Genomic DNA, 24,131 nt, shown 5'->3' on the forward strand with positions numbered 1-24,131 from the left:
GGTTATGGTGCTTAACTTAAGCCCCCAAATGGACATTATCAAGAGGAAATGTGAAAAAAGAGAGCCAGGTGAGAGGTGGATGGGGGGGTTTCAAACCGGAAAGAGACCCCAAGAAGGTTAAAAGTGCATGTAATGTTGAGTATGTTACAAATAAAAGTATCCCCGGTCTTATATTGTCTGGAAAAGGAATGTTTATCTGGGTTGACCTATTCACAAGCATATTCACTTGTGGATTATTTCAATGTATTCATGTTTAAAGCATCTACCCCAACACCAGAAGGCAGTGTGTCCACAATTGAGTCAAATTTAAGACTTAGACATTGAAATCTACCATATCTTTCATTAGAAATATTAGCATAACTATTGCACGTGTATACCTAAAGGTGTTAAAACAATCATTGCATAAGTTAAAAATACACACAAACAAAATGCAAAATACAAAAAAATGGATAAAAAATCAGTTGCAACAAAAGTGTGTGTGTGTGTGTGTGTGTGTGTGTGTGTGTGATTGCATTACAAGATGTCTGCATACTATTCATTATACTGTTCGTTACATTTTCATATTCTGAGACACCAGGTTTGCTTGAGGGTGAGGGTATGATATTTATTGTATTTATTGTCAAATCTTTGGCATCCGCATGCCAGCGCTAAATTACCTTACCAATATGGCTTCCCAGTGCCCCTGTCCTTCGTCCATTGTTGATGACATTTACATAAACCAGTTCCTTCCGCGAAGTCCGAAATGCGCGAATGACAGGTTTTGTAACGTCAACCTAGGAGCGTAACTGAAGGTATTGACGGTAGTTTTCTTCGTTTAGTTTGAAAAGTGTAATTTTTCCAGTGTTTCACTTTCAAAGTAAAGTAATGCTATGTCTTTTGAATCATTTACGAAAAGTTTAGACGGAGCATGTGGATAAATTTAAGAGAGCTAGTTAGCTTGCTAGCTCAGCTTAGTTCGCGGTTAGTTTAGTTGACGTTAACGTTAGCTGTGTTACAGTCTCAAATAAAAGTATACCTGGCTAGAAATTGTCCCTAATTAGTGAAATAACCGATTAGATGTAAACATGTTTTTCCTTGGAAATGATGATGGTGTTTTCTCCACTGCATGCCCAGGTGATGGAATATGGGAAGGAGAGAGTTGTGGCTCTGGTGGATATGGACTGCTTCTACGTGCAGGTGGAGCAACGCTTAAAGCCAGATCTCAGAGGCAAGCCCTGTGTGGTGGCCCAGTACAAGACATGGAAGGGAGGCGGGTGAGTCCCAGGGTCCGTCAGTATGGACTTGCACGGCCAACGGTAACCATCCACTGCCTGCCTAAGCAGACTGATTATTTAACAGACATAACAGCGAGCTTACTGGGGTATGTTTTATTAACAGCCCCCCCCCCCCCCGGTTTGGCAGTTAGACAGGCTGTTGATTCACTTCTTCTTTTTCTTCCTGTCTCTCCACTCCAGCATCATCGCCGTGAGCTACGAGGCCAGGGCACATGGGGTCACCAGAAATATGTGGGCGGATGATGCCAAGAAGCTGTGCCCTGATCTCCAGGTGGCACGGGTCCGGGAGTCTCATGGGAAGGCTGACCTCACACAGTAAGTGAACTTTGATCCATTTGGGTTGCTGTGGTCCTTAAAAGTCCTTGAAAATATTAAAATATCCTATCGAAAAGTAAAGGGACAGTTGCCCAAATCTAGAAAAAAAGGTTGTTAGTTGTTATTTTGCAACAGGTAAAGTATGTCCTCCTTTTTCATGGCAATTTACTTAATGTCATTTGCTGTCAAGTGTAGCATTGTAAGTGGATGGATATCCCTAGCATCTTGGCTGGCTTGCTGGTTTGTACATTAAGTCTGCTACCAAAAGTCTTTGGTGACAGGTGTTAGTTGCCTAGAGTATCCACGAATGTACATCCAAGTAATGAGTCTTAAAAAGTGTTTTCTTGTCAGTTTCATCTGTAAGTGTATGCTAGTTTCCAGTGAGTTTGACTGTTGCACCTTTAAAAGTAATCCTTCTAAAATTCACATTTATACTAAAAGCTCATTGAAAAGTCACAGAAAATATATGCCTGAATTGCATGTAAACCCTGTGCCCTGTGCTTGGACCCGTGTGCAGTTACCGAGAGGCTAGTGTGGAGGTGATCGAGGTGATGTCACGCTTCGCCGTGATCGAGCGGGCCAGCATCGACGAGGCCTACATGGATCTGACGGCAGCCGTGCAGCAGAGGCTGAAGGACATGGAGGGCCAGCAGGTGGCGCCAGAGCTGCTGAAGACCACCTATGTGCAGGGCTTCCCACAGGCGAGCTCCGACCCACAGGGGGCGACAGAGGAAGCAGTGGCAGATAAAGGTTTGTTCTTCGAATTCAGGAATGCAGATTAAAGGCATATGTGGGTATGCAACCCAGTGACATAGGCGCTTCCCGCTGCCATGTCGTACTGGCTGTCGCTGTAGCAACCAGTTAATTTATTTAAAGATTTTATTATGTTTATTTTATTTTTATTAACTGTTTTGGTACATTATGCAAGCATGTCAGTTCTACATGTATTTTTAGTTTTAGCTCAAAAATTCTGTCTTTAGACAATGTTTCCTCTCCCCATCTCCCAGTCTGCAACCTTTGTCTCAGTCCTCATATCTGCTTTAAAACCTTCAATCCCTTTTTGAAATTGCTATTTGAAGGGGAAATGCTGTGTAAGGTATGGCATTGAGTTGGAGGGGCCCGCTGTGCTCACGCTGTGGTTGTTCTGCGTCCCTGCAGAGGAGCAGAGGTCCCGCGGGCTGCGGGAATGGCTGGCCTCTCTGTCCAGCGCTTCGCAGGCGGAGCTGCAGCTGGCCGTCGGAGCCCTGATCGTGGAGGAGATGAGGGCCGCCGTGGAGAAGGACACCGGCTTTCGCTGCTCCGCCGGCATCTCGCACAACAAGGTGAGCCCGCCTCCCTCACTCTGCTGGCCCGAGGGAGGCGACAGCACTGCACTCTGCAGGACCAGCACAGCCATGGTGACAGAGAGAACATTTTGTGGTGTACAGCCTTTTAGGGGCACTAGTTATTGTTGAGTTACGTTGTTCCTTCTTAAGAAAAATCTTCTTCATTACCCCAGGTGCTGGCCAAGCTGGCGTGTGGCCTGAACAAGCCGAACCGACAGACTGTACTACCCTTGGGATCTGTGCCCCAACTCTTCAGCTCCCTACCTGTCAGCAAAATGTGAGTGGCAGCATCAGCCATAACAGTGAGCTCAGTACTCTATCCATAAAGAGGAGGAACATAGAAGATGTCGGATCTGTAGCCCTCTGTAGTTCATGTGGACATTGGTGGGCGACTCCTCCCCCTTTAACAGCGAGTCTGTGATTTGCTCGTAGCCGTAGCCTGGGCGGGAAGCTGGGAGCCTCCATCACAGAGACCCTGGAGGTGGAGAACATGGGGGATCTCACCCAGTTCACTCAGGGTCAACTGAGCCAGCACTTCGGCGAGAAGACAGGGTACTGTAACTCCCCTCCACTCTCTCTCTCTCTCTCTCTCTCTCTCTCTCTCTCTCTCTCTCTCTCTCAGCTGACAGGTATACCCATTGGGTGGACCCAGTATCTGTTTTAAAAAGTTCTATAAGTATGTCTGTATTTGTAATATTGCTGTAGTAATTATGTTGTTGGAAAAAGATCCATTGATTTTATAAAATATTAAAGTAGTAGTCAATATTAAATATTACATACTGGTTAAATATTAAAAAATGACTATGAAGTATAGATATTAAAATATTAGAAAAAGGTCTATTGATTTAAAAAAAAAAAGATTAAAATATTAAAATATTCTACTGGGTCTTAAAATGTTAATTTTCATAAAATAAAAATCTACCTTCCTTCTCAGGCAGAGTGTAGCAGTCATTCAAGATTACACAGCTAAAAATTCCTGGCTCTGCAGGTTAACGTTTTTTCCAGCATACCCTTTAGTTGGTAATTAATTTGGCTCCGTACAAATGACTGTACCCTCTCCAGGCAGTGGCTGTATGACCTGTGTCGGGGTATTGAGTTTGAACCAGTGAAGCCCAGGCAGCTTCCAAAATCTATAGGCTGCAGCAAGAACTTCCCTGGGAAAACTGCTCTGGCCACAAAAGAAAAGGTACTGAACCATACAGAGCTGAAGTGTGGAGAGCTGTTGATTGGTCAGGGTATGTGAAGCGCAATGATGACATCAGTCTCCTGTCTCTGTGAAGGTGCAGTACTGGCTCAATCAGCTGGCTCTCGAGCTGGAGGAGAGACTGACTAAGGACAGGGAGATGGTGAGGGGAATGACACTCTGCTTTTTAAACCACTCAGATACACAGTACCAGTCAAAAGTTTTCACATACACCTGAAAAAGTGAAACTGATGCTTATGTATGAATTTCTTTCCAAAATTCAATAAAAAATTGGGATATTTTGAAGAATCTAAAATATAAGATAGTTTTCATTTGTTTAACACTTTTTTGGTCACTGCATAATTCCATTTGTGTTATTTCACATATTTGATGTATTTACTATTATTCTAAAAACACTTTAATCTTGTCCAAGAAACAAATTTCAAGCATTTAAGTCTTCAGACCAAGATGTCTTTGAATCCATGTTTCCTATTATCACAAATGGTGCGTCCAAACATTTGACTGGTACTGTGTGTCTGTTTCTCTCCCTCTGTTTCTTTCCCTCTTTATTTGATTTTGAGGTGCTTTAGTGGCATGACTTGTAAGTGTGTAAGTGTGTTGTCAAGACACTTAGCAAGACATGGATGTGTAGAGTAAGCGATAATCAACTGTAACGGACACAACCGTGTGTGCGCGTAGAATGGCAGAGTGGCCAAGCAGCTGACGGTGGGGGTGCGGCAGATGGGGGACCACAGGGCCAGCAGCTTCTCCCGCTGCTGTGCTTTGTCCCGGTATGAGGCCACAAAGATCTCTGCTGACAGCTTCTCCATCATCAAGAGTCTCAACACCGCCGGAAACCACCAGGCTGCATGGCAAGTGTCTCACACGTATTCCACACCTTTCATCGTATTCACTGCAAGCAGATAAAATAATAATGGATTTTTTTTTATATACAGCACCTTTTATATAATTTAATGGGGAGCAGTGTGGTGTAGTGGTAAAGGAGTAGGGCTTGTACCCAAAAAAGGTTGCTGGTTCGATTCCCTGCTGGCACACTACTGTTGGGCAAGGCACTTAATCTACAGTTGCCTCAGTAAATATCCTGATAGATACATGGATAAAACTGCAACCCTTGTAAGTTGTTCTGGATAAGAGCATCTGCTAAATGACAATAATGTAATGTAATGTCATTGCAGCCCATAATTCTTCACAGAAGCAACAAGTGGCAACGAAAAAAAAAACTTAGTATTGTTCTGTGCGTGACACCTAAGATCACCTCACCATCTGTTTCTCGTATTGCTTATCATCTGAAGTTCGGTAGCACAGTGTGAATGATTCATGCTTTGCCGTTTCTGTGTGATGCTGTATGTTGCCAGGTCCCCGCCCCTCACCCTGCTGCACCTTTCTGCTAGCAAATTCAGGGAGGCTCCCACCGCCACGGCTGGCGGGATCACCAGCTTCCTGACCAGTGACGTCGCCTCCGGCTCTCCCTCCCCCACCTCCAAGAAGGCCCCGCCTCCCAAGAGGCCTGGCACCATCCAGTCCCTCTTCCAGAAGGCCGCGGAAAAGAAAGGATGTGGGAACGAGTCACAGTCCTCCTCGGATCACCAGTCGCCTCCACCTGCAGAAAAGCAGCCCTGTGAATCCCCCACCACAACGTCTCCTGTGAAGTCCTCATCCTCCCCTGGAACTGGCATCTCTTCCTTCTTCCAGAGGAAAACGCTAGAGAAAAGTGTAAAGGCCTTGAACGGAGACCTGCAGTCTGATAGAAAGGAGTCATCAGGGAGCATAGGGACAGGTGAGGAGCAAAGTACAGGACCTTCTGCCATTGAGACCGAAAGTTCTACGCAAGCAACAAAAATGGTGGACTCATCAGAGGGGACCAGCGGCAAGGAAGGTGAAAGAGAGCCCAGTGGTTCAGACCTATCGTCCCATCTCCCCCCTGAATGTGCCAGCAAAGATGTACTACAGTGTGAACGTTGCGGCCAGGAGATTTCAGCCTGGGAGATGCCCGAGCACACTGACTACCACTTTGCTCTGGATCTGCAGAAGTCTTTCTCCTCTTCCTCCTCCTCCTCTTCATCCTCCTCCAGTCTGCTTCCGAGGCCCACTCCCAACCCTCCACTTACTGCCGGGACCCCTCATTCATCCCATGGTAAGACCAAACCCAAAAGTCAGGCAGGACCCCAACCCAAGAGGGCCAAATCACAGGGTTCCAACTCAACCCTGGACTCCTTCTTTAAGAGGAACTAAACAGGTCCCCACTGGCTGTCAACCCTATTGCTCAGCGAAAACACTGACATTCTAGATTGTTTTATGGATCTCTTTACTGTTTATTTCAGTTTGCTATGTGTGGTGAGTGCTTGTCTGCATCAGTCAAAGCTAAAATGTTTGCAGTGCACAGCAGAAGGGATCCGAAGTCATGTAACAGGCCAGTCCTTCATCCATACATGGTAAATGTGAACTTGATTATCTTAATCACACAGGGGAGAGAAGATATGTCTCTACAATGACATTTTTAAAGATGGCTGAAAACTTGTATTCATTAAAATGTAGCAAAATAACTTTATTTAATTAGACAATGCACTGAGCAGTCTATCTTGCCTTGAACGAAACTAGTGATTTCTGATGTCGCATCGTCATCTGCGTCCCTCAAGGGGGCAGCGTTGGACAAGATGAGCCTCATGTCCGAGGTGTGACGTGCTTGCTGCCCAGCAACAACCTTCAGGCAGGTTTAACTGAGGTCTTGGACATGTCACACATTCCCTGCAGCAGAGCTGACTCCTGAGTTCTGCATTTCTGGCAGAGTGTTTTTAACAATACAAACATCACCTTCAGTGCAAATGCAAATATACTGCTTAGCACTACCTTACTATTTAAAAAAAGACCTGTCTCATTAAGTATAATGAAATAGACTTCATAACTCCATTGTTAACACAAATGTCACAGATAATGTAAGTCTGGGTTAAATCAAGACAATTTAAACATTGCTGTGAGTAGGATAATGACAGCTCATGGCTCATGCCAACAGAAGAAAGTCAGTGAATTTATAAGGAGATTGCGAGTCTTGCACACAGTTCGTTCAGGTTAAGTGTTTTTTGTATGAGTGAGCTGATGTAATTGTACAATATGCTTGTGTGGTATGTGTGCTTTAACTTCCCTTTGAGTGATTTATGTGTTTTAAGTTTTTAAATGTAACCTGTTCAGCTGACTGGTGTAATAAAAAACAATTTTAGCTGCCTCATAATGTTGTATTGTTAGTTTAGTCACAAGGTCAACACAAACGTGCTGCCAAACCATTTAAATTGAATTACATTCCATGAATAGAAAGGGGAAAATAGGAATATTCTGTGCAGTTTTGCTGAGTTGTCCTTTTCTTAGGCAAGGCCACGCTCGGCTGAAAAGCAGAAGTAGGTCAAGGCCCCCTGCTAATCAGGCAGAAGCACACAGCTTTCTGTAATGTATCCGTCTCAAGAGAATGAATTCAACAAACCACCTCACATCTGTGGCAATTGTAGGGTTAAGCCAGACCGTGACTGGTTCCAACCTGGAACTACATTAGCTTCGTTAAGTTACCTGGAGATATAGCACTTTACTTTGGCACAAGATCATTCTGACTGAACCCTTCAGTAGTGACTCTACTGAACGCAAGGAAGGAGTGTTACAGAGGCAGGTAGTTAGATTAGTTAGATGCGTTGTTCCAGTGGTACTCCTGCAGTGACTGAGCTCGCTGGCAGTGCGGATGAGGTGCCCAGAGGTCACTGCTCTGCTGAGTCTGTGGAGGTCATGTTGCTTCCTAATCCCTCTACCCAATTTTTAATCCATAGCAGCCTCTGTTGTGTGGAGGTTGGGCCTCTTGACCACTGTGGCAATTTGGGTTCCCCTCCTCTGTCAAGAACAGTGACCTGACCAGTAAATGCAGATTCAGTCCTGCTCAAATAGAGCTGGTAACTACAACAACCATGCAACACCTTCCATTCAAACCCTTTTGGACAATGGGATATATTATGTGGCGACTCACCTTGATTAGGCTGCACGTCAGGCATTTTATCTACAACAAAGCAGCTGATGCAAGACCTTTGTAAAACCACCTCACAAGTTTGTTTCACTTCTTTGGGCTCTAGGTTTTACAAGAAATATTTTATACATGCACATGCATGTCTTTGCCACAAAGTTTCCTCAGTTCAGTTTGCCTAGACATGAACCCTGTCATTACAGTCTCTTGCATCAGCTGTGCTTTTACAAGCCTGTTTCATCAGATTAAAGCTCTCATCAAAAGTTAATGAATTACCATCACAGCAGTCTAATCACAATATGACTCCCTGCCACCAAACTAACAAATCTTCCTTGAGTAGAAAGGTTATCATAAGGTCTGTTCCATCCTACACAGGTATCATTGCATGCATTTTTTCCATGGAAGAATCTGAAAACAACTGTTGAAACATTCTCTTCCTCTTTGTAACAGCTTTAAACAAGGCATTTTGACTGAAAGCTGAATACCAACCTCTGGTGAGTAAGCAAAGAATACTGTGCCAGTATTTTTTTATGGGACATTTTTCTTCTTGAAAACAGTACCTCAGTTTAACATGAGCACCAGAATGCACAAATGCAAACATTTTTGACCACTCCGATTGTGAAATCAAGAACTCATCAGGACACAAATCCATAATAAAACATTTTATTTATGTACACCATAATATACAAACTGGATTTGTACATAAATCTCTGGTACTTCACTCGAAAGCAAGATTAAAATATTAGATTTTAAAAGAAAATGTGTTTCCTGCACTGATGACTTGAAAAAGTTACATTTGTGTTGGTGAAGGCCTGTTCCTTCAGTCCCCAACAACCAGGGACCCGGGAACAAGCAATAAGTCAACAACCTACAATGTCTAGAAGAAAATGGTATGACACTCAACAGCATTTGGTTACATATTTAAATATTACCATTCCTCTTTATAAAATAATTTGGTTCATATACATTCGCTGTTATCCTCCCTCCACGATTGCACAAGAACCACATACAAGAATATAGGTGAAACAACAGTGAACACACAATATATCTGAAATTCTTCCTCGTGAGAGTTTTTACTGCATCTTTTTTTACACTGAGGGTACAAATATTCCTCTTTCACACATAACATGCAGAGTCTAGACACAGTTAATGAGGCTGCAGCCAGCCTTGAACATGGCATTCAGCAAGAAATACACTGTCCCTATTCAGTATCTACTTATCAAAAGATGTTGTAAAAGAGTAGCACCAAATCAAGTAAAAAAGGTCTAAAATCGTGGGGTGCTGTAAGAAGAAACTTAAAAGCAGTCCCTCTTCTGTAGGCACTGAGGTCGACCCCTTCATAACTATCTGGTGAGAAGTAAATAGAGGATAATGCTATGACAACATTCTAAGAAATTAAAGAATGACTACAACAGCGAGAGTCCAAATATGGCCAAAGACTGAAACGTGCTAACTCACAAAGCATTGGACTTATCCACTTCTATCCTTCAGATGCTCTGTAAGTCAGCAAGGCATTTCTTCATTCTGCTAGTCTGAATGTTCAGGGATATAGAGATCTGATACTCTTGATCACTATCAAGGAAGCTTAAGTTGCACTATATGAAAATGGAATGCTCTATAAAAAAATAACTACAACCATCCCGAGCAACTAAAGCACTTGAGAGAAGGAGGCAAAATACCATTCACTGGTTTTCAACCAGGGTTACTTAAAGGCATTCCAAAATTCTTGTATGTGATTAGCTAGCAAGAGTGATACAAATATTGGGATGCTGAGAAGGGTGAGTTTGTTTCTCTAGGGGCTAGTCTGCTTTGATATAGACTTCAAGAGACAAGGCCCACTAATCCACAGAACATGATAATCGCTGGAAGGAACTACCTTTAACACACAAGCTTCCTGGTTATTAGGAAATAAATGCCCTTTGACCTTTGAGGGAAATTCTTTCTGTATATTGGCTGTCCCTCCTGGTGGTCTGTTCTTCCATTTTCTGTCTAAAACACAGAAAATCCCGTGAGGAGCGAAGGGGAGATGTGCTGGTGTTCTGACTCTGGAAGAACTTCTGCCCATCACCGTCACCTCAGAGCGTTCCTGGTAGCTGCCGTGGGTAAAGTCTCCAAAACGCACCCTCTACAGCCAGTGTTGCTGTTTTTGGTATTGTAAACATTTCAAACTGCCGGGTGCTGGCAACCCTCGTTATCAAGCTGCTTTCTCGAGTGGTTCAGTGCCGTTTCATGTCGCAAGATGTAGGTGTTTTAAGTGTAAACTCTGTGCATCGGCCCTCTACCTGCCTTGAGAATAAAGATCTGTCTGGCCAGGTGGCTGCTTATCTGTACCCTTTACAGTATGTAACACAATCCAGAGATATGAGAGAGATCTGACGTGCAAACTCTGGAGGCCATCAATGGTAAGTCTCTCAAATCTGGTCCTGGGGGCACGATGTGTCTGCTGCTTTTTATTCCAACTGATCTCAGCTAATTAGAACTGACAGCTGCAACTGAGTACTGGACCTGGATTCTTCCTTTTTTGGCAGTAGAGGAATGAAACATGCAGCTGGAGGTGTGCTTGTGCTAACAAAGCCAGCTTGCACACAGTGGCCCCCCAGGAACAGGGTTAAAAAACTGCATTAATGACTGACCTGGCGAATGCCTTCCAAACGACCTCACCGGCACACCTGTTACGTGAGAACAAGCCAACCAGGTGTCAGGTGACTATTCCAATCCCCTCCCTAATTAAGACCTACACATAAAAAATGAGAGATGTAAGCAATCTAAAATCTACACCCCAAAGCAGTCGGAAATGGAATTCGGTAAAAAAATGGTGAGGCAGATCTTTGGAAAAAAAAGTCAAACATGAAGAGAAGGTGAGTGAAAATCAAACCGGGGTCAGAATAAAAAAAGGCTTTTGGAAGAGAGAGGGACGCAACGGATGATGGTATTGATCCCAGCTGCTGTCTCCTGCTCGGCTGTATCCCGCCCCACTCTAGGAGTCCTGCTGGTACAGGGAGACCGGCTGCACGTAGGTGACATGGCCAATGCCCTTGGTCACGCCCTCTCGGAAGAGAAGCTTGGCACCCACCTTCAGGTACTCTGGGTGCTTGATGAACTTGAAGCGTACCACTGCTTTCTCCCCCGTGCGTAGCTCCTCCTACAGAGGGAAGACACACAAAGTGACTGACCAATCACAGCTTAGCAGCTATGACATAACAAGGGGCTGACGAATCAGAGTCTAGCAGTGATGATGTGTGCAGTATTCAAATAGTGCCTGCAAACATTTCAAGTGCATACTGAAGGTTGATGACTGAACTTTCTCCCCTTATATCATAAGGCCAGGTCATTTTGTATTTTAAATTCACACATCATCACTTCACATGTCTTATAACTGTCTCATAATAGGTAGCTTCAGACCATAATTCTGATTAATATAGCCCCATGTCTGTTAATAAGTCACGGGCAGGGCTGTTGAGAGCTACATGGGACCTAAGAAAGACAGCTGCACCACACACACACACACACACACACACACACACCTTCATCCACACCCATACAGATACATACACATGCACACAGACAACAACTTTACATTTGCAAAGCAAAATGATAGAAGATTTCAATTTTTAAAACTTTATGTGCTACAACCTCGCTCAAAACATTTCAAACATTAAGCTGACATTCTTGAGACATACAAATACAGCATTCACCAATGTAAACGGCACTTATGGCGTATTAGAGAGGGAGCCCAGGCCTCTCCCTGGGCACGGTCAGAGGCCGCTGCGGGGACACAGGCACACCCACCTTCCCCTGTAGATGCTGCACGGTGGCGGTCTGCCTCACGTTCCCCACGTGCACCGTCACCTGGAAGCCCTTGTGGAAGGTCTTGGCGTGGAAAAGCAGGACGATCTCGGCCTCAAACAGCCAGCAGATGGTGGGGTTCATCTCCGGGCTCACCATCACCATACCCTGTGTACAGGACCAGTAAGTGCGTATATGACATTCTGCATGTATCACTGTTTATATGTACAAGTAACTACAAAGAATATTTTGTATGTGGCATAAACGCGTTGGAGGATTTTGCAAAAACTAATGGAAGAACAAGACCCAGAATCTCATTAAACCACAGTTAGAGAGAATGACAAATACCGTGGAGAATTTATATAATCTCCTCCACAACAGGTTGTGGATAGAGGTGTGTATGAGGAATTCACTTTGCAGAACAAACCACCCCCCTGAAAAAGCACTAGTGATACCAGAGGCCATGGGCCTGACGGACCTTGCGGAGCAGCGAGCGGTCGAAGTCTCCCAGCGCCAGCGTGGCAGCCTGGCCGGCTCTCAGCACCCTGCAGGCCGAGCGGTTCCTCTGCATGCTCCAAACCTTCAGCTTCAGGAAGGCGCCCTCGTCTGTGGGTCCCACCACCAGCTGCTCCCCCTCCCGGCAAATCCCACTACACGACGAGAGAGGGAGGGACCGAGACAGAGAAGGAGGGAGGGAGTGGCATAGAGGGGGAGAGAGAGGGAAAGAGAGAAAGAGACAGGGAGGAAAGAGGGGGACATTGTGAGACAAGGACATGGAGGGAGAGAGAGACAGAGAGAGGGAGAACAAGACAGGGGCATAGAGGCAGACAGAAAGAGAGAGAAACAGAGAGGAAGAGAGACAGGGGGAGAGGGAAAGAGAGAGAAAGTCTGTGAGCAATCATCAATTGCTCTCTTTCTCTGCGTATGTGCATGCATGTGTTTGTGTCCACAGTGAAGCAAGAGCAGAGTACTTTGTCAGAAATCCTACATGAGAGAGTCACTCCCTCGCATTGGATCATGAATATATTTGCTCCATAAATCAGTGGATGTGTACATGCAGTTTGCCTTGTTGAAGTCAAACATTGCTGACAAAATGGAAGCACAAGCTGACTGACCTGTAGAGCGTTCCTCCTACCACCGTCCCCACGTCTGGCACTGTGTAGATCTCATCCACCTGCAGGAATCACGGATTTCTCCTCAGACCAACAGAGGGGACCGAGAGAACTGGCACAAGGCAGAATGGTGTGTCTGTGTCTGTGTGTGTGTGCACGGGTGAGTGTGTTAGATATGTGTTGCTTGTGTAAGCTTGTGTACACCACAGATGGGTTGTACGTGTCAGCGTGCACTTGCATCTTGGTGTGTGTATTTGTGTGTATGAACTGTATGTGTCGGTACTGCAGTACCTGGAACTCTGTGAGTTGCTGCATAAGCTCCTCCTGCTCTTTGCTGTTGCTAAGGGGGGGCAGGATGTTGAAGAAGACCTTGAGCAGGTCCAGACTCTCTCCTGACACACTGGACAGGGTGAAGATAGGTGTAATGCTGTAGGAAACATAGAGGATAGACATGTCAAGAGTGTCCTTTACAAGTGTGAATTGTACACCTTTACGTCTGCAGTAGCTGGATTTCTGAGTACCTGAATGGTGCAGTCTACAGTAGTGTCTGCAGTATCTGAACCAAATGGTGCAGTGTGCAGGAGTGATTGCAGTAGCTGGATTTCTGGGTAACTGAATGGTGCAGTGTGCAGTAGTGGATTTCTGTATCTGAATGGTGCAGTGTACAGCAGTGTCTGCAGTCACTGTGTTTCTGAGTAACTGAATGGTGCAGTGTACAGTCGTGCCTGCGGCAGCTGGATTTCTGTATCTGAATGGTGCAGTGTACAGTCGTGTCTGCGGCAGCTGGATTTCAGCGTAACCGAACGGCAGACTGCACCTGGGGGACTGGGCGAACTGCTGGGCGGCGGTGACGGCGTCGTCGGCGGTGGACACCACCATGGGCACCTTGTTGCAGCCGGGCTGCTTGAGGATGCGCTCCAGCTGCCGCACGGTGCGCTCCACCGTGCCCCGCGTGCACAGGTCCACCTTGCTCACCACGATGAAGATGGGCACCTTCAGCGCCATCGCCAGGCCCAGGTGCTCCCGCGTCGTGCCCGCTGGGGGTGGAGAGGAAACGCTGCCGTTTTAAACATGTCCGTGCATCACACGACCACCAGGGGGGGGCTACGACTGCCGTCCCACAAGCTCTGCTGTCCGCGTATTAATCCACTGTACATACACAATGCCAGTATCCTTGTGTAAAATGGGAGACAACGAGACAGCGAGCAGACTTAACTCACTCCTATTCAGAATCATCACATTTAGTGTGATGTCGCATAAAATTTTAATCAAGAGTTTATTCAGAACAAATAAAGATTAATCAGGTCAAGCCCTATTTTAAACATGTAAATACTCAGGCTGATAACGGGATACTACATCACACACAAACATCACTAAAAGGATGCAGTGATATGACAGTGCTGTTGGTAGGGCAATTCCCCCACTTTAGGGACTTCTGTTGTAAGGCGATGTAAAGACTGGAATGCTGTTCAGCTGAGGTTGTTACTAGAGCACCCCATAGCCCAAAGATAAGCGGAGCATAAAAACGCAGTCAGGATTATGTACAGTGGACAACGTTATCGTGCACGACTGCCTGGCTCTTATGTCACAAAGGAAAATTCACTCAGGTGAGACAGGTAAGCAAACACAGCGATAACACCTGAGATAAACTAGAAAGATACACAGAAACACAGAATTTGCTCGGTGTGTGATGTAATGCAGCTTACTCAGTGCTTTGAGAACCATAACTAAAGTTGCCTGCAAAACATCAGAGTTTCTGGGACTGAAGGTAGTGTGTAGCAAATAGCTCAAGATTGAGGTATCACTGTAAGGAACCACAGTATATCACTCCATTGTAAGCCCATTATGTAATTGACTTGTGCTGAACAAATCTAGCAGAAGCCAATCTAATCAACGGGTGGATTGTGAGCCTGTGTTTGTAGCTCGTCATATGGCCTCTGATCCTGGGTCTGCTGTGAAGCACAGTTTGATTAAGAGCTGTTGGATCAGGATGAAGGTGACAGAAGGGATCTCGTCTCTATGGGAATCATGCCAGGTGCATGACCAATCAGAAAGCAGGCCCACATTTCCCACCAGCGTCCTCAAAACCACCCCCCAACGCCACTACATTTCCGTAAGAGGCAACAGAGTGAACTCTTGAGAGCCAATGGGGAATAATGGTGAAAGAACCTCAATGGACATGGCTGTAAATTAGTTCTCAGTCAGCTGAGAATGCTGGACATCATCGTTCGACTCACCAAAGGACTTTACAGTCAGGGTGAACGTGCATTTCCTGCGCAGCTCATACAGTGGAAATGTAACCAAACGTGACATCTGCTCCCCACCGATGCACAGGTGGGAATACCATCTGTGCCATTGGATTACGCGTTATATAAATTCCAACGTGTTTATTAATATAAGCAAAAGAGCATGCACACTCTGAATGTTACTCAGAATGTTAACCTAATATATACCTGAGAATTAAGAGGTCTTGGTGTAAAACAAAACAAGCTGAGAGTCATGGACAGAAGACAGAAGACAGAAGACATGACAAAGCTGCGGCTTGCTGGGTGGTTTGTTTTGTATAACCAGGAGCTACAGATCAGATGCTCAGACTGTGTAGTTGATAGATACCTCTGAAAACTGAACAGTGAATACAGAAGTGACGGCCTTTATTTTTCATAGGTGCAAACCAAGATGTTCAACCAGCTCTTCCACATGCTATCACCACTGCATCCATTCAATCCTTCCAACACAACTTCAAGGGCACCTCAGGGTCTTCCTTTATATATATATATATATATATATAAATAAAACTACTTTTACACAAGTTGTCTGATTACACCTAGCAGATTTAGTAATCTGTGTGAGGGCCTACTTTGCCTTTGTTGGCTACTGCCAAACAGTTTCCCTTGATTTCACTTCAAAATCCTGACTTATGTTTCCCTGACAATTAAGTTCATTTAAATTTAGAATTTTAATTAAATAACAACAATACTGATCTGTTTGACACCACTTGTTGGCACTAACACAGTGTTGGGACTAGAATAAATAAAGAGGTGACATCCCCTGTGCAATACCTTTAGAACATGGCTTTAGGAGAAAAACTCCTTTAGGAGGAAAAGTTATGTGGGTAATTCATAAACTAAAACAAACAAACAAAAAAAACATCTAGGTAGGATGAAAAAACTTAACTTATACAGGCAGGCTCATTGCACTGCATAGCCTGAGCCCTGTGTTTGATGGTAACAATTAAAAGTGGGATATCATACTTACATTTTGGCACAGTTTGACCTTAATCAGAACATGACAACGTACCAAAACAGAGTTTAGACTTCACAGCACGTCATTCACTGAGACTGGATATCAAAACACTGTTGTCATCACTGATATTGACTTGAAGTCGGTTAGCCTTAGGCTGCTGAATTGAGATAGTCTGGTAATTAAATGGTCAAGTGCAGCCTGACAGTTCAGGACTCACTGTATATGTAATCTGCTCTACGCATGCAGTGCTGAATTGGTACTTCTATTACTATTTTTCACAGCAGTATAATGTGGACCTGTGGTTCAAATCCTTCCTATACACCAGAAGAATACAAAGGAGCCAGTCCTAATATTTGAGGTTTCACAAACGAGACACCAGCAGAGTGCCTGGACACCACAGAGAATGTGATAGATACACAGTGTGCTGTATATAGCTCCAGAGCACTAAACCTGCGGCTGATATGTCGGGCATTCCACGGATGCCTCCGTCAGCTGAGCGGGGCATCGGATCACCGCACAAATCAACACGGCACGTCTTACATCAGTCAGTGTGGGGTCGAAATAGCCCGCCGAGATAGGGCCTTCGCATTTGTCCAAAGTCTAATCTCAACCACAGTTAATCATTGATCGCGCACCTTCCTCATTCAGAACGTCTCGTTTTACTTAGTGAACATCACCTTCTTTGGCCATACGACCAGGCCTGCAGCCGTCTTAAGTCCGCATTCTCCTGGTCAAGAGAGCTCACTCCCATATGTTTCAGGTATTCAGTGTCCACTTTCCTGTTGCATAATTCATTTTTTCATCTCTGGTTGCATGAGCAGTATCGCTTGACCGTGACCGCTTGGCTGGAGTGCATTCTTGACCCAGAATCCTACATCCCTTCTCCTGTTTCATATACATGTTCAAGGCAGCGCTCAAAACAGAAAAGGGCTATGGCTAAATGTCAGGTTATGTCAGCAGTTCATACCAAAACACAGAGAAATGCATAGCTGCTAATGCTCAACTAGTTTGACCTCCATTTTTAAAGTGGTGCACACCATCAGATGTGTAAACACTTCAATACTGAACCACAAGAAGGGGAAAAACACACAAGCAACAACGCAGATAGAGTAATATGCAGCATTTCCTCTGTCCCCTGCATATAAGACTTAGTCTGTAGGAGAGGAACCCTTGAACTTGTCATATAAATAAAATTTTTCAGTGTTGCCCCCCTTTACGCAACCCTATTTTTGGAATCAGCAAAAGTTGTTAGGCTGGTCTCACAACGACAATGTGGCAATAGTTGTGCAGCAGCACTGAATCAAGGCAAATGCCTCTGACACACCTGCATGCAGTACATAAATACATTTATTTGTTTCTGTTTTGTGCCATTAGTACAGCCTACCTGCACTGAAATTCCAAATAGTGCACACTGACAGTGTAGCAATACTCATGGAGCAGAGTGAGGCTAAAATCAGATTCTGCTGAATTTATCTGCAATAACTGACAACCTCCCACAGGAGCCCCTTACCTTAGAAAACAAAGTGTTATTGCAGTAACATGTTGTTGGAATGTGTTCAAACATGGATGGAATAAGATCAAGGTTTGCTGAGGATTTAATATGAAGTAAGTATATTTCCTTTTCCTAGTGCTGTTACTTGTCTCTTTTCTGCTTGCTCCAGCATGATTGTTAATGGCATCAGCTCTTCTACATAAGACAGCTGTGGTGGAACAGTAGAGATGAATGAAGACAATCAAATGAACTTCTTAGATCTTCTAGGCAGTGCCAGGAAATATTCAACTTAACTTGAGCCTACAGCATCTTTACAAATTCCTTACACCTGGCTGTTTGCCCTATGTTTTTATCCTTTCAATTAAAGTAACAGACAGTCCAGGTGACTTTGGGCTGGAGTGAAATTTCAGAGGTACAGCCTACCATGGCCACTTGGCAAACTGATAATGGAGAGTTAGCAGAGTAGAGTGTCAGGTATAAGGATTCACTATCCTTCAGCTGATGACCACCACCTGACAATATACACCCCCTCAAAGGCCACTGGAAACAGGCCAAAGGCCAGAAAAAAGGTCCACACTACCCACATTGCATACCTATATAACTTACACATAGACAAGCTAAAGCGGGCACACACACACACACACACACACTATTTACATTTATATATTTATTTATAGGGTATATATACCTCTTCCCCAAGACTGTTTGTTCAAGAGCCAGTTTATTAAATGTCTAATAATTGTTCTCTTTCTATTTCCAACCTTCTTAATAACTGAGCTCATAAATCAACTTCACTCCATGCAGGTTAATTGTTTAATTTGTCAGTTAATAATTGTCTTTGTGTGAGCCAGCCTTTGGTTAAAAAGCCACACCCGCCTAATTAAAGGCATATTAAATACAGGTGTGTGGGAGGTGAGCAGGATGCTCTTTTCAGTTGACTTTGTGCTGTTTTTTGGTTTTTGAAATAAATTATTGTTTTTCTTTAATGTTTGTTCTTTCTGTTCATTTTTATGAGATGTGTTGACCAGCTTTTCCACTATACATACACACACACACACACACACACACACACACACACACACAGTGTCCTCCTACATGTCTATTATTTATCTCTTGGTGCTGTGCTCTTTACAGCCAGCATGCCATGGAATTTGAGTCTACTGACAGTTATAATGTTAGTTATAAGGTGTGGGAAGTGTCTGGACTTCAAACCCTTACCCTTGATGTAAAACTGGGACTTAGTGAGGAGAAATAAGACCAAACTTACCAATGCCTGTGTTGGCACCCACAACCAGCATGGCAAAGTCTGGGCAGTAGCTGGTCAGGCCAAAGATGGTGGTCTTCAGGTACTTATGGTGCCCAGCCAGGTCAATGAAGGTGATCATTTTTGAGGCGCTCTCACAGATTTCCTCTGCTGTACGAGACTCACTATAGTTTACTACCTGTGGAGGGAGGTGCAGACAAGGGGGTCAGTGGTCATCACTACATATTACTTGATGGATTAACTCAAAATGACTCCTAACACTTCTGTGATGTCAGCGTGTAACAGCATTCTGCTTGTGCTCCTCACTCTGAGTCAGAACCACTGTCCTAGGTGCTCGGAGTCTCACCTCTCCTTTGCTGTTGAAGCCCAGGATCTCAAAGCTGATGCTGGATGTCCTGCCAGACTGGATCTCATGGAGGTGTCTGAAGAGGTTTAGGCGTGCCCGCCCCCGGCCATTGTCCAATTCGCCTTGCGTCAGGACACCAAGCAGGGTGGACTTCCCAGAATCCACATTGCCCAGCACCGCTACCCTCAGGTCCAGGAACTACACATATAAACACACACATACTTACTGGCATTAGCACCAGACTGTGCACATGTCATTGGACATGCCTCTCTTCACAATGATCAAACAGCCTACCTGCTGATCATCTGGCACCTTCCTGACGAGCACCTCTGCAATTTTCCGGGGTGTGTCCGAGTCATAGTCTACCTCTCGCTCTCGGAGAACTGTAATGTCTGCTCCAACCCTGAGTATACAGACACAAATGAAGGAATTCAAGCAGATCCATAGGATTAAGACATGACTTTACATTATATTATTGTCATTTTGCAGACGCTTTTATCCAATGCGACTTACACAGGTCACAATTATTACATGTTATCCATTTACACAGCTGGATACTTACTGAGGCAATTCTGGTTAAGTACCTTGCCTAAGGGCATAGCAGCAGTGCCCCAGTGGGAATCAAAACAGCAACATCTCAGTTACAATCCCTGCCCATTATCACTATGCTACACTGCTGTTACAATACACTTATAATTGTTGTACGTCTGCTTAACCCATGATGTACCCACAGTAGCAAAGAGCATCGGGGGACGTGTCCACAAAAGGGGACCGCTGCGTTACATGTTTTGAATTATAGTGCTCATAACTCAAGCGGTGTTAGTGTTACTGTAAAAAAAGGGGGTTGCTGGCATACTTCTCTGCCATTCTGCGTAGAGTCTTCAGCGAGGCCTTCATGTCCTCCTCTGACAGCCCTACAAGCAGCCCGTTGTCTTCCACACCGATCTGGTACACTGCTTCGCCCCGCCCCTCCTGAAGTCGCCACTTCATCTGTGTTGCTAGGTGCTCAAATCGATACTGTGTGGGGTTCACCAGCTTCAGCTGCACAGAGGTCAGACAAAAGCTCAAAGTCACACTTCCTGTGTCTACACTTTTCACTTCCTGCTACTGAGTACAGACTCTGGTGCTGTACACAATGGCATGTGCTGTGCATTGCATATGTAGGCCCTTAAGATCACACTTATACATTAGGCCGTGCAAACACACTCACCTGATGCACTGATTAACATAATTAATGTCAGATCACAATCTATAAAATCAATCACATGTCAGGGAAGGAAGATTTTTACACCCATACCTGGATCGATCTACTCCCTGCTTTGTTTGTTTTTGAGAGACAGCTGCTGGCAGGAGTCTAAAAATGGCTCTCTTAATCCACAGTGGTGTTGGTTCGCAGGGCAGACATCTGTTTGAGCTGTGGCCAGACTGTACACTTTTAATCTCTGAGCAGCTAAACCTTACAATCAGCTAGTTGTGCCCCAGAGCCATCTAAAAACACCAGCCTGACAATGACCATGGCAATAGTATATTATTTAGAAGTCATTTCATCTCTGCATATACCCATGGTTGCAGTCTACAAACCCATAACCTTTTTTTGAGAAACCTCTTTGAACTACCTGGGGTTAACAGAATTTGGGATGGAGTTAAGGTCATATTCTCAATTTCCACAAAATGTAAAAAACAAGTTCTCTCCATGTATTTTTGGATTAATGAAATGAGACTATGCCAATTACACCAAAGGCTTCTGAGTACTCAGTTTTACGTGGGGTCCCTATACAGAATAGGCCCAAACAGCTGACCTTTACCTATCCTTTGTAACTGTTCCTCTATACCTGTGCAAAGAACAGGGGGGCACATGCAAATGAATCACTAATAGAAATGCTTACCTTGTATTCTATGTTTCCTTCCTCAGCCTGAAACAGAGGAAAAAACACAGACCTTAGTGTGGGAACAGAGAGAGTGTATGGTGTGCTTTGAGGCTTGAAAGCAGGGTCAACTCCGACACACATGCTAAACTGAATTCACTATTATACCTGCCTTCAAGCCGACAGCATTTATTTAATGCCATTACAAAGAGCCAAAGCAAAGGTAACAGGTGCTTCCACAGGTAATATGAATTTTTAGCATTCTGCTGCTTTTGTTTTTTGTTGATACCTGATTGTACAGACTGGTGATGTTTGTCCAAAGATTAACTACATAAAAGGATGGAACAGTATAAAATTTTAAAACTACAAAAAGGCATACAATTTGTATAAAATTTATGAGCCAAGAACAGCAGCGTGAGCCAACATTACACATATACCACATAGTTGCAAAAGTTAATGTGGAAGTTTCCGAAACATCTCAAATGAAATCAGCCAATTCATCATCCACTGTCAGGAAGCACTTATATGGGCACATTGTTTAGACACATTCTAATGTCTCATGAAGTAATCCATCATATAGACGTGTGCGTAAAGGCCATGTTGAGACGTGCAACTGTGCACGTGAAATAACAGAAGTTCCTTCCATCACGAGGGGGTTTGTTTTGAAACCCTAGTGAGAACGTCTATGCTGCAGAGTAACTCAACTCTGAATGCCAACTCTCACCCCTACACTAAGGCTACTGCCAGTGGTTTGGGACATGTTTTTTCTGTCGGCCCTCAAGCTGTTGCAGACAGAGAATGCCCAAAACAACACTTTATTTTAAAAAATCTCAACATGGAACCAATTCTTCCAAAAACTCGTGCTAAACAGTAGAATGGTGTTCTGCCTATTTCCTCTAAAAAACCCTGGAGTATATTTAGTCCGCCATGGCAAAATGCAGACCTCTCAAATTACACTCTAACACAGCAGCTCTGACGTGGGCCATTCCTGTCCAGCAGAATTCACAACACAACAGCCACCACGCTGTCCTGCCACTAAATTCCACAGAATCACCTCCATGACAAGTTAAACTGCGCTTACTTTTTTAAGTGGTCACTAAACCAGACGATATTATTGGCTATCAGTTTCACTCAAATTACTACATTCAGCAGCAGACCTGAATAACTATAATAGGAAGGGCCGTTTCTAGCTATTGACAAGATCACGGGCTAAGTCAAGTTTGCCTGGGGCTTGTCTTTTTTTTGAAGGGAGATCGGCATCGGTAGGTTGGCTATATCTACCTTTATAATAAATAAATATTATCACACCTTCGGACGCTGCAAGTCAAGTTCCGCTCTGTTACACAGTCTGTCTGTTGTTTTGCTATAAACACCTAATTTTTCAGGGCGAAACTATTCTGGGCTAGGCTTAAAATATTGGGGGCTATAGCTCAGAATGATCGGACCTAACGGCGCCACTGGTAATAGGCAATCTGAGGTTCAAATGAGGCTGTCACTGCAGCTTCCTTAAGTGGCAAATTTAAAAAAAATATTCTAGGCTTCAATTGTCTTAAGGTAATTGTGACTTGAGGGTAAGGCAGAGAGCAATTATGGCCCTATATGATCGGACATCACGTTATCGGCGAAATGTCAAAGAATTACACATTTTACAGCAAATATAAATGAAGTGGGACAGTACCACAGTGACACTTGATATTTGCAACTAGCTAACGTTAGATTTTAGTGCTAACAATGGTAGGTACGGTTGCGTTCTCTATGCGCTAGATTTCAGGGTCAAAATGACACTACACCAGCTGGAGCGACGAACCGCTCCCACCCACTTTGCTAGCTACCCAGTTTCAATAGTAACTGCTATGTTTACAAACACAGCTGTCCTTGTCCATCAAACCTACAACGCAGCAGGCATTAATATGCACTTTCCTTTGCTGAACTAACGTTAGAGAAGCTTATTCCGTTTAATCTTTAGTTAGTAGCAAGACAGCTAGACACTGCAATATACCTAGCTAACGTCAGTTCTCCTTTCACCGGTAGCTAGCAATAGGTTAGCTTTCGGTTCTGTATTAGGGAAAAAATGAAAGTAAACACTTTATCTTAGCTAGCCAGGCTGGCGTAGTTAGCTTGCTAAGCCAACAGACACAGCAACCCACACAAGCATAGACAGCTATGTGAATAAACGATCTAGCAAGTTTATTATGCATTACAGATGATTTCCACCTAGCTAACCTACCACACAACTGCAGCAAATAAGATTAACTGGCTAGCTAGGAAACCCGAGCATTTGCTAACATATATTAAGCTGGCTAGCTTTAAACCCCAGGAAAAATGTTGGCTAGTTAAGTAGTTCGCTTTTTTGTGTTAGTTATCTAGCGAGCCAGCATTTTTTTCCTTTTTGGTCTGGATATTTTAAAACCACTACTGCGGTTGGGGCTCCAACTCACCTCCGGGGGCAGGTACGGCGGGTTGTTGCTGGGTTTTGTGTTTCTGGTCGATCGATTCTTTACTTTTTTGCCGTTCTTCGCACATGATTTTTTGGATACCATCCCGAACCCGTTGCTCGAACCGGATCCCAGTCCTTGCGAGCTTGACTTCAATCCGGAACTGGTACCAAACATCTCTGACACTCGCGGATCCATTATAGTTCGGTACACTAATTAAAACAGCCTAAAAATTATTGTACTTAAAAAACCGGGTCATTCACATCGGTGAACTAAATGGGCAAGAAAAGCAAGAAGAAAAAAAGAAAAAAAACAGGACGATTAAAAATAAATATCCTAGCTAGCTAGCCAGCCAACCAGCTAGCTAGCAGACCCCCCAACCCAGCCTGTACCTAACTACAGAATAACAACTCCGTGTCAGTTTCACACAGATGCGGATATACGTCAGAAAAGATTAATGTTAATATTAATGAGGT

At 44.2% G+C, this 24,131-nt stretch overlaps 2 protein-coding genes across 2 annotated transcripts; one reads left to right on the forward strand and one right to left on the reverse strand.

The window, feature by feature from the left end:
* Positions 1-735: 735 nt before the first annotated feature.
* Positions 736-6,623, forward strand: polh (polymerase (DNA directed), eta). Its single transcript, XM_036547141.1, has 11 exons — positions 736-791; positions 1,114-1,253; positions 1,455-1,589; positions 2,107-2,339; positions 2,748-2,911; positions 3,088-3,191; positions 3,347-3,466; positions 3,977-4,100; positions 4,195-4,260; positions 4,797-4,969; positions 5,474-6,623. Exons 2-11 carry the CDS (start codon positions 1,117-1,119, stop codon positions 6,348-6,350), a joined length of 2,133 nt encoding a protein of 710 aa, XP_036403034.1. The 5' UTR covers positions 736-791; positions 1,114-1,116; the 3' UTR covers positions 6,351-6,623.
* A 2,205-nt stretch (positions 6,624-8,828) lies between these two features.
* Positions 8,829-24,038, reverse strand: LOC118790069 (GTP-binding protein 2-like). Its single transcript, XM_036546878.1, has 12 exons — positions 23,659-24,038; positions 21,242-21,268; positions 20,212-20,396; positions 19,650-19,758; positions 19,356-19,553; positions 19,013-19,187; positions 13,828-14,047; positions 13,302-13,437; positions 13,014-13,072; positions 12,377-12,548; positions 11,902-12,066; positions 8,829-11,254 (listed from the first exon to the last, which is right to left on the reverse strand). Exons 1-12 carry the CDS (start codon positions 23,851-23,853, stop codon positions 11,090-11,092), a joined length of 1,806 nt encoding a protein of 601 aa, XP_036402771.1. The 5' UTR covers positions 23,854-24,038; the 3' UTR covers positions 8,829-11,089.
* Between the last annotated feature and the right edge of the window lie 93 nt (positions 24,039-24,131).

The sequence above is a fragment of the Megalops cyprinoides genome, chromosome 15, assembly GCF_013368585.1.
Source record: "Megalops cyprinoides isolate fMegCyp1 chromosome 15, fMegCyp1.pri, whole genome shotgun sequence".
Taxonomy (NCBI): domain Eukaryota; kingdom Metazoa; phylum Chordata; class Actinopteri; order Elopiformes; family Megalopidae; genus Megalops; species Megalops cyprinoides.

Coding starts and splice junctions, on each gene's coding strand:
- LOC118790069 (XM_036546878.1), bottom strand. CDS start 23,853: ATGGATCCGCGAGTGTCAGAGATGTTTGGTACCAGTTCCGGATTGAAG. Junction 21,269..23,658: donor CGCCGTACCTGCCCCCGGAG/GTGAGTTGGAGC, acceptor CCTCTGTTTCAG/GCTGAGGAAGGAAACATAGA. Junction 20,397..21,241: donor AAGGAAACATAGAATACAAG/GTAAGCATTTCT, acceptor ACCTCTGTGCAG/CTGAAGCTGGTGAACCCCAC.
- polh (XM_036547141.1), top strand. CDS start 1,117: ATGGAATATGGGAAGGAGAGAGTTGTGGCTCTGGTGGATATGGACTGC. Junction 2,912..3,087: donor CCGGCATCTCGCACAACAAG/GTGAGCCCGCCT, acceptor TCATTACCCCAG/GTGCTGGCCAAGCTGGCGTG. Junction 3,192..3,346: donor TCCCTACCTGTCAGCAAAAT/GTGAGTGGCAGC, acceptor ATTTGCTCGTAG/CCGTAGCCTGGGCGGGAAGC.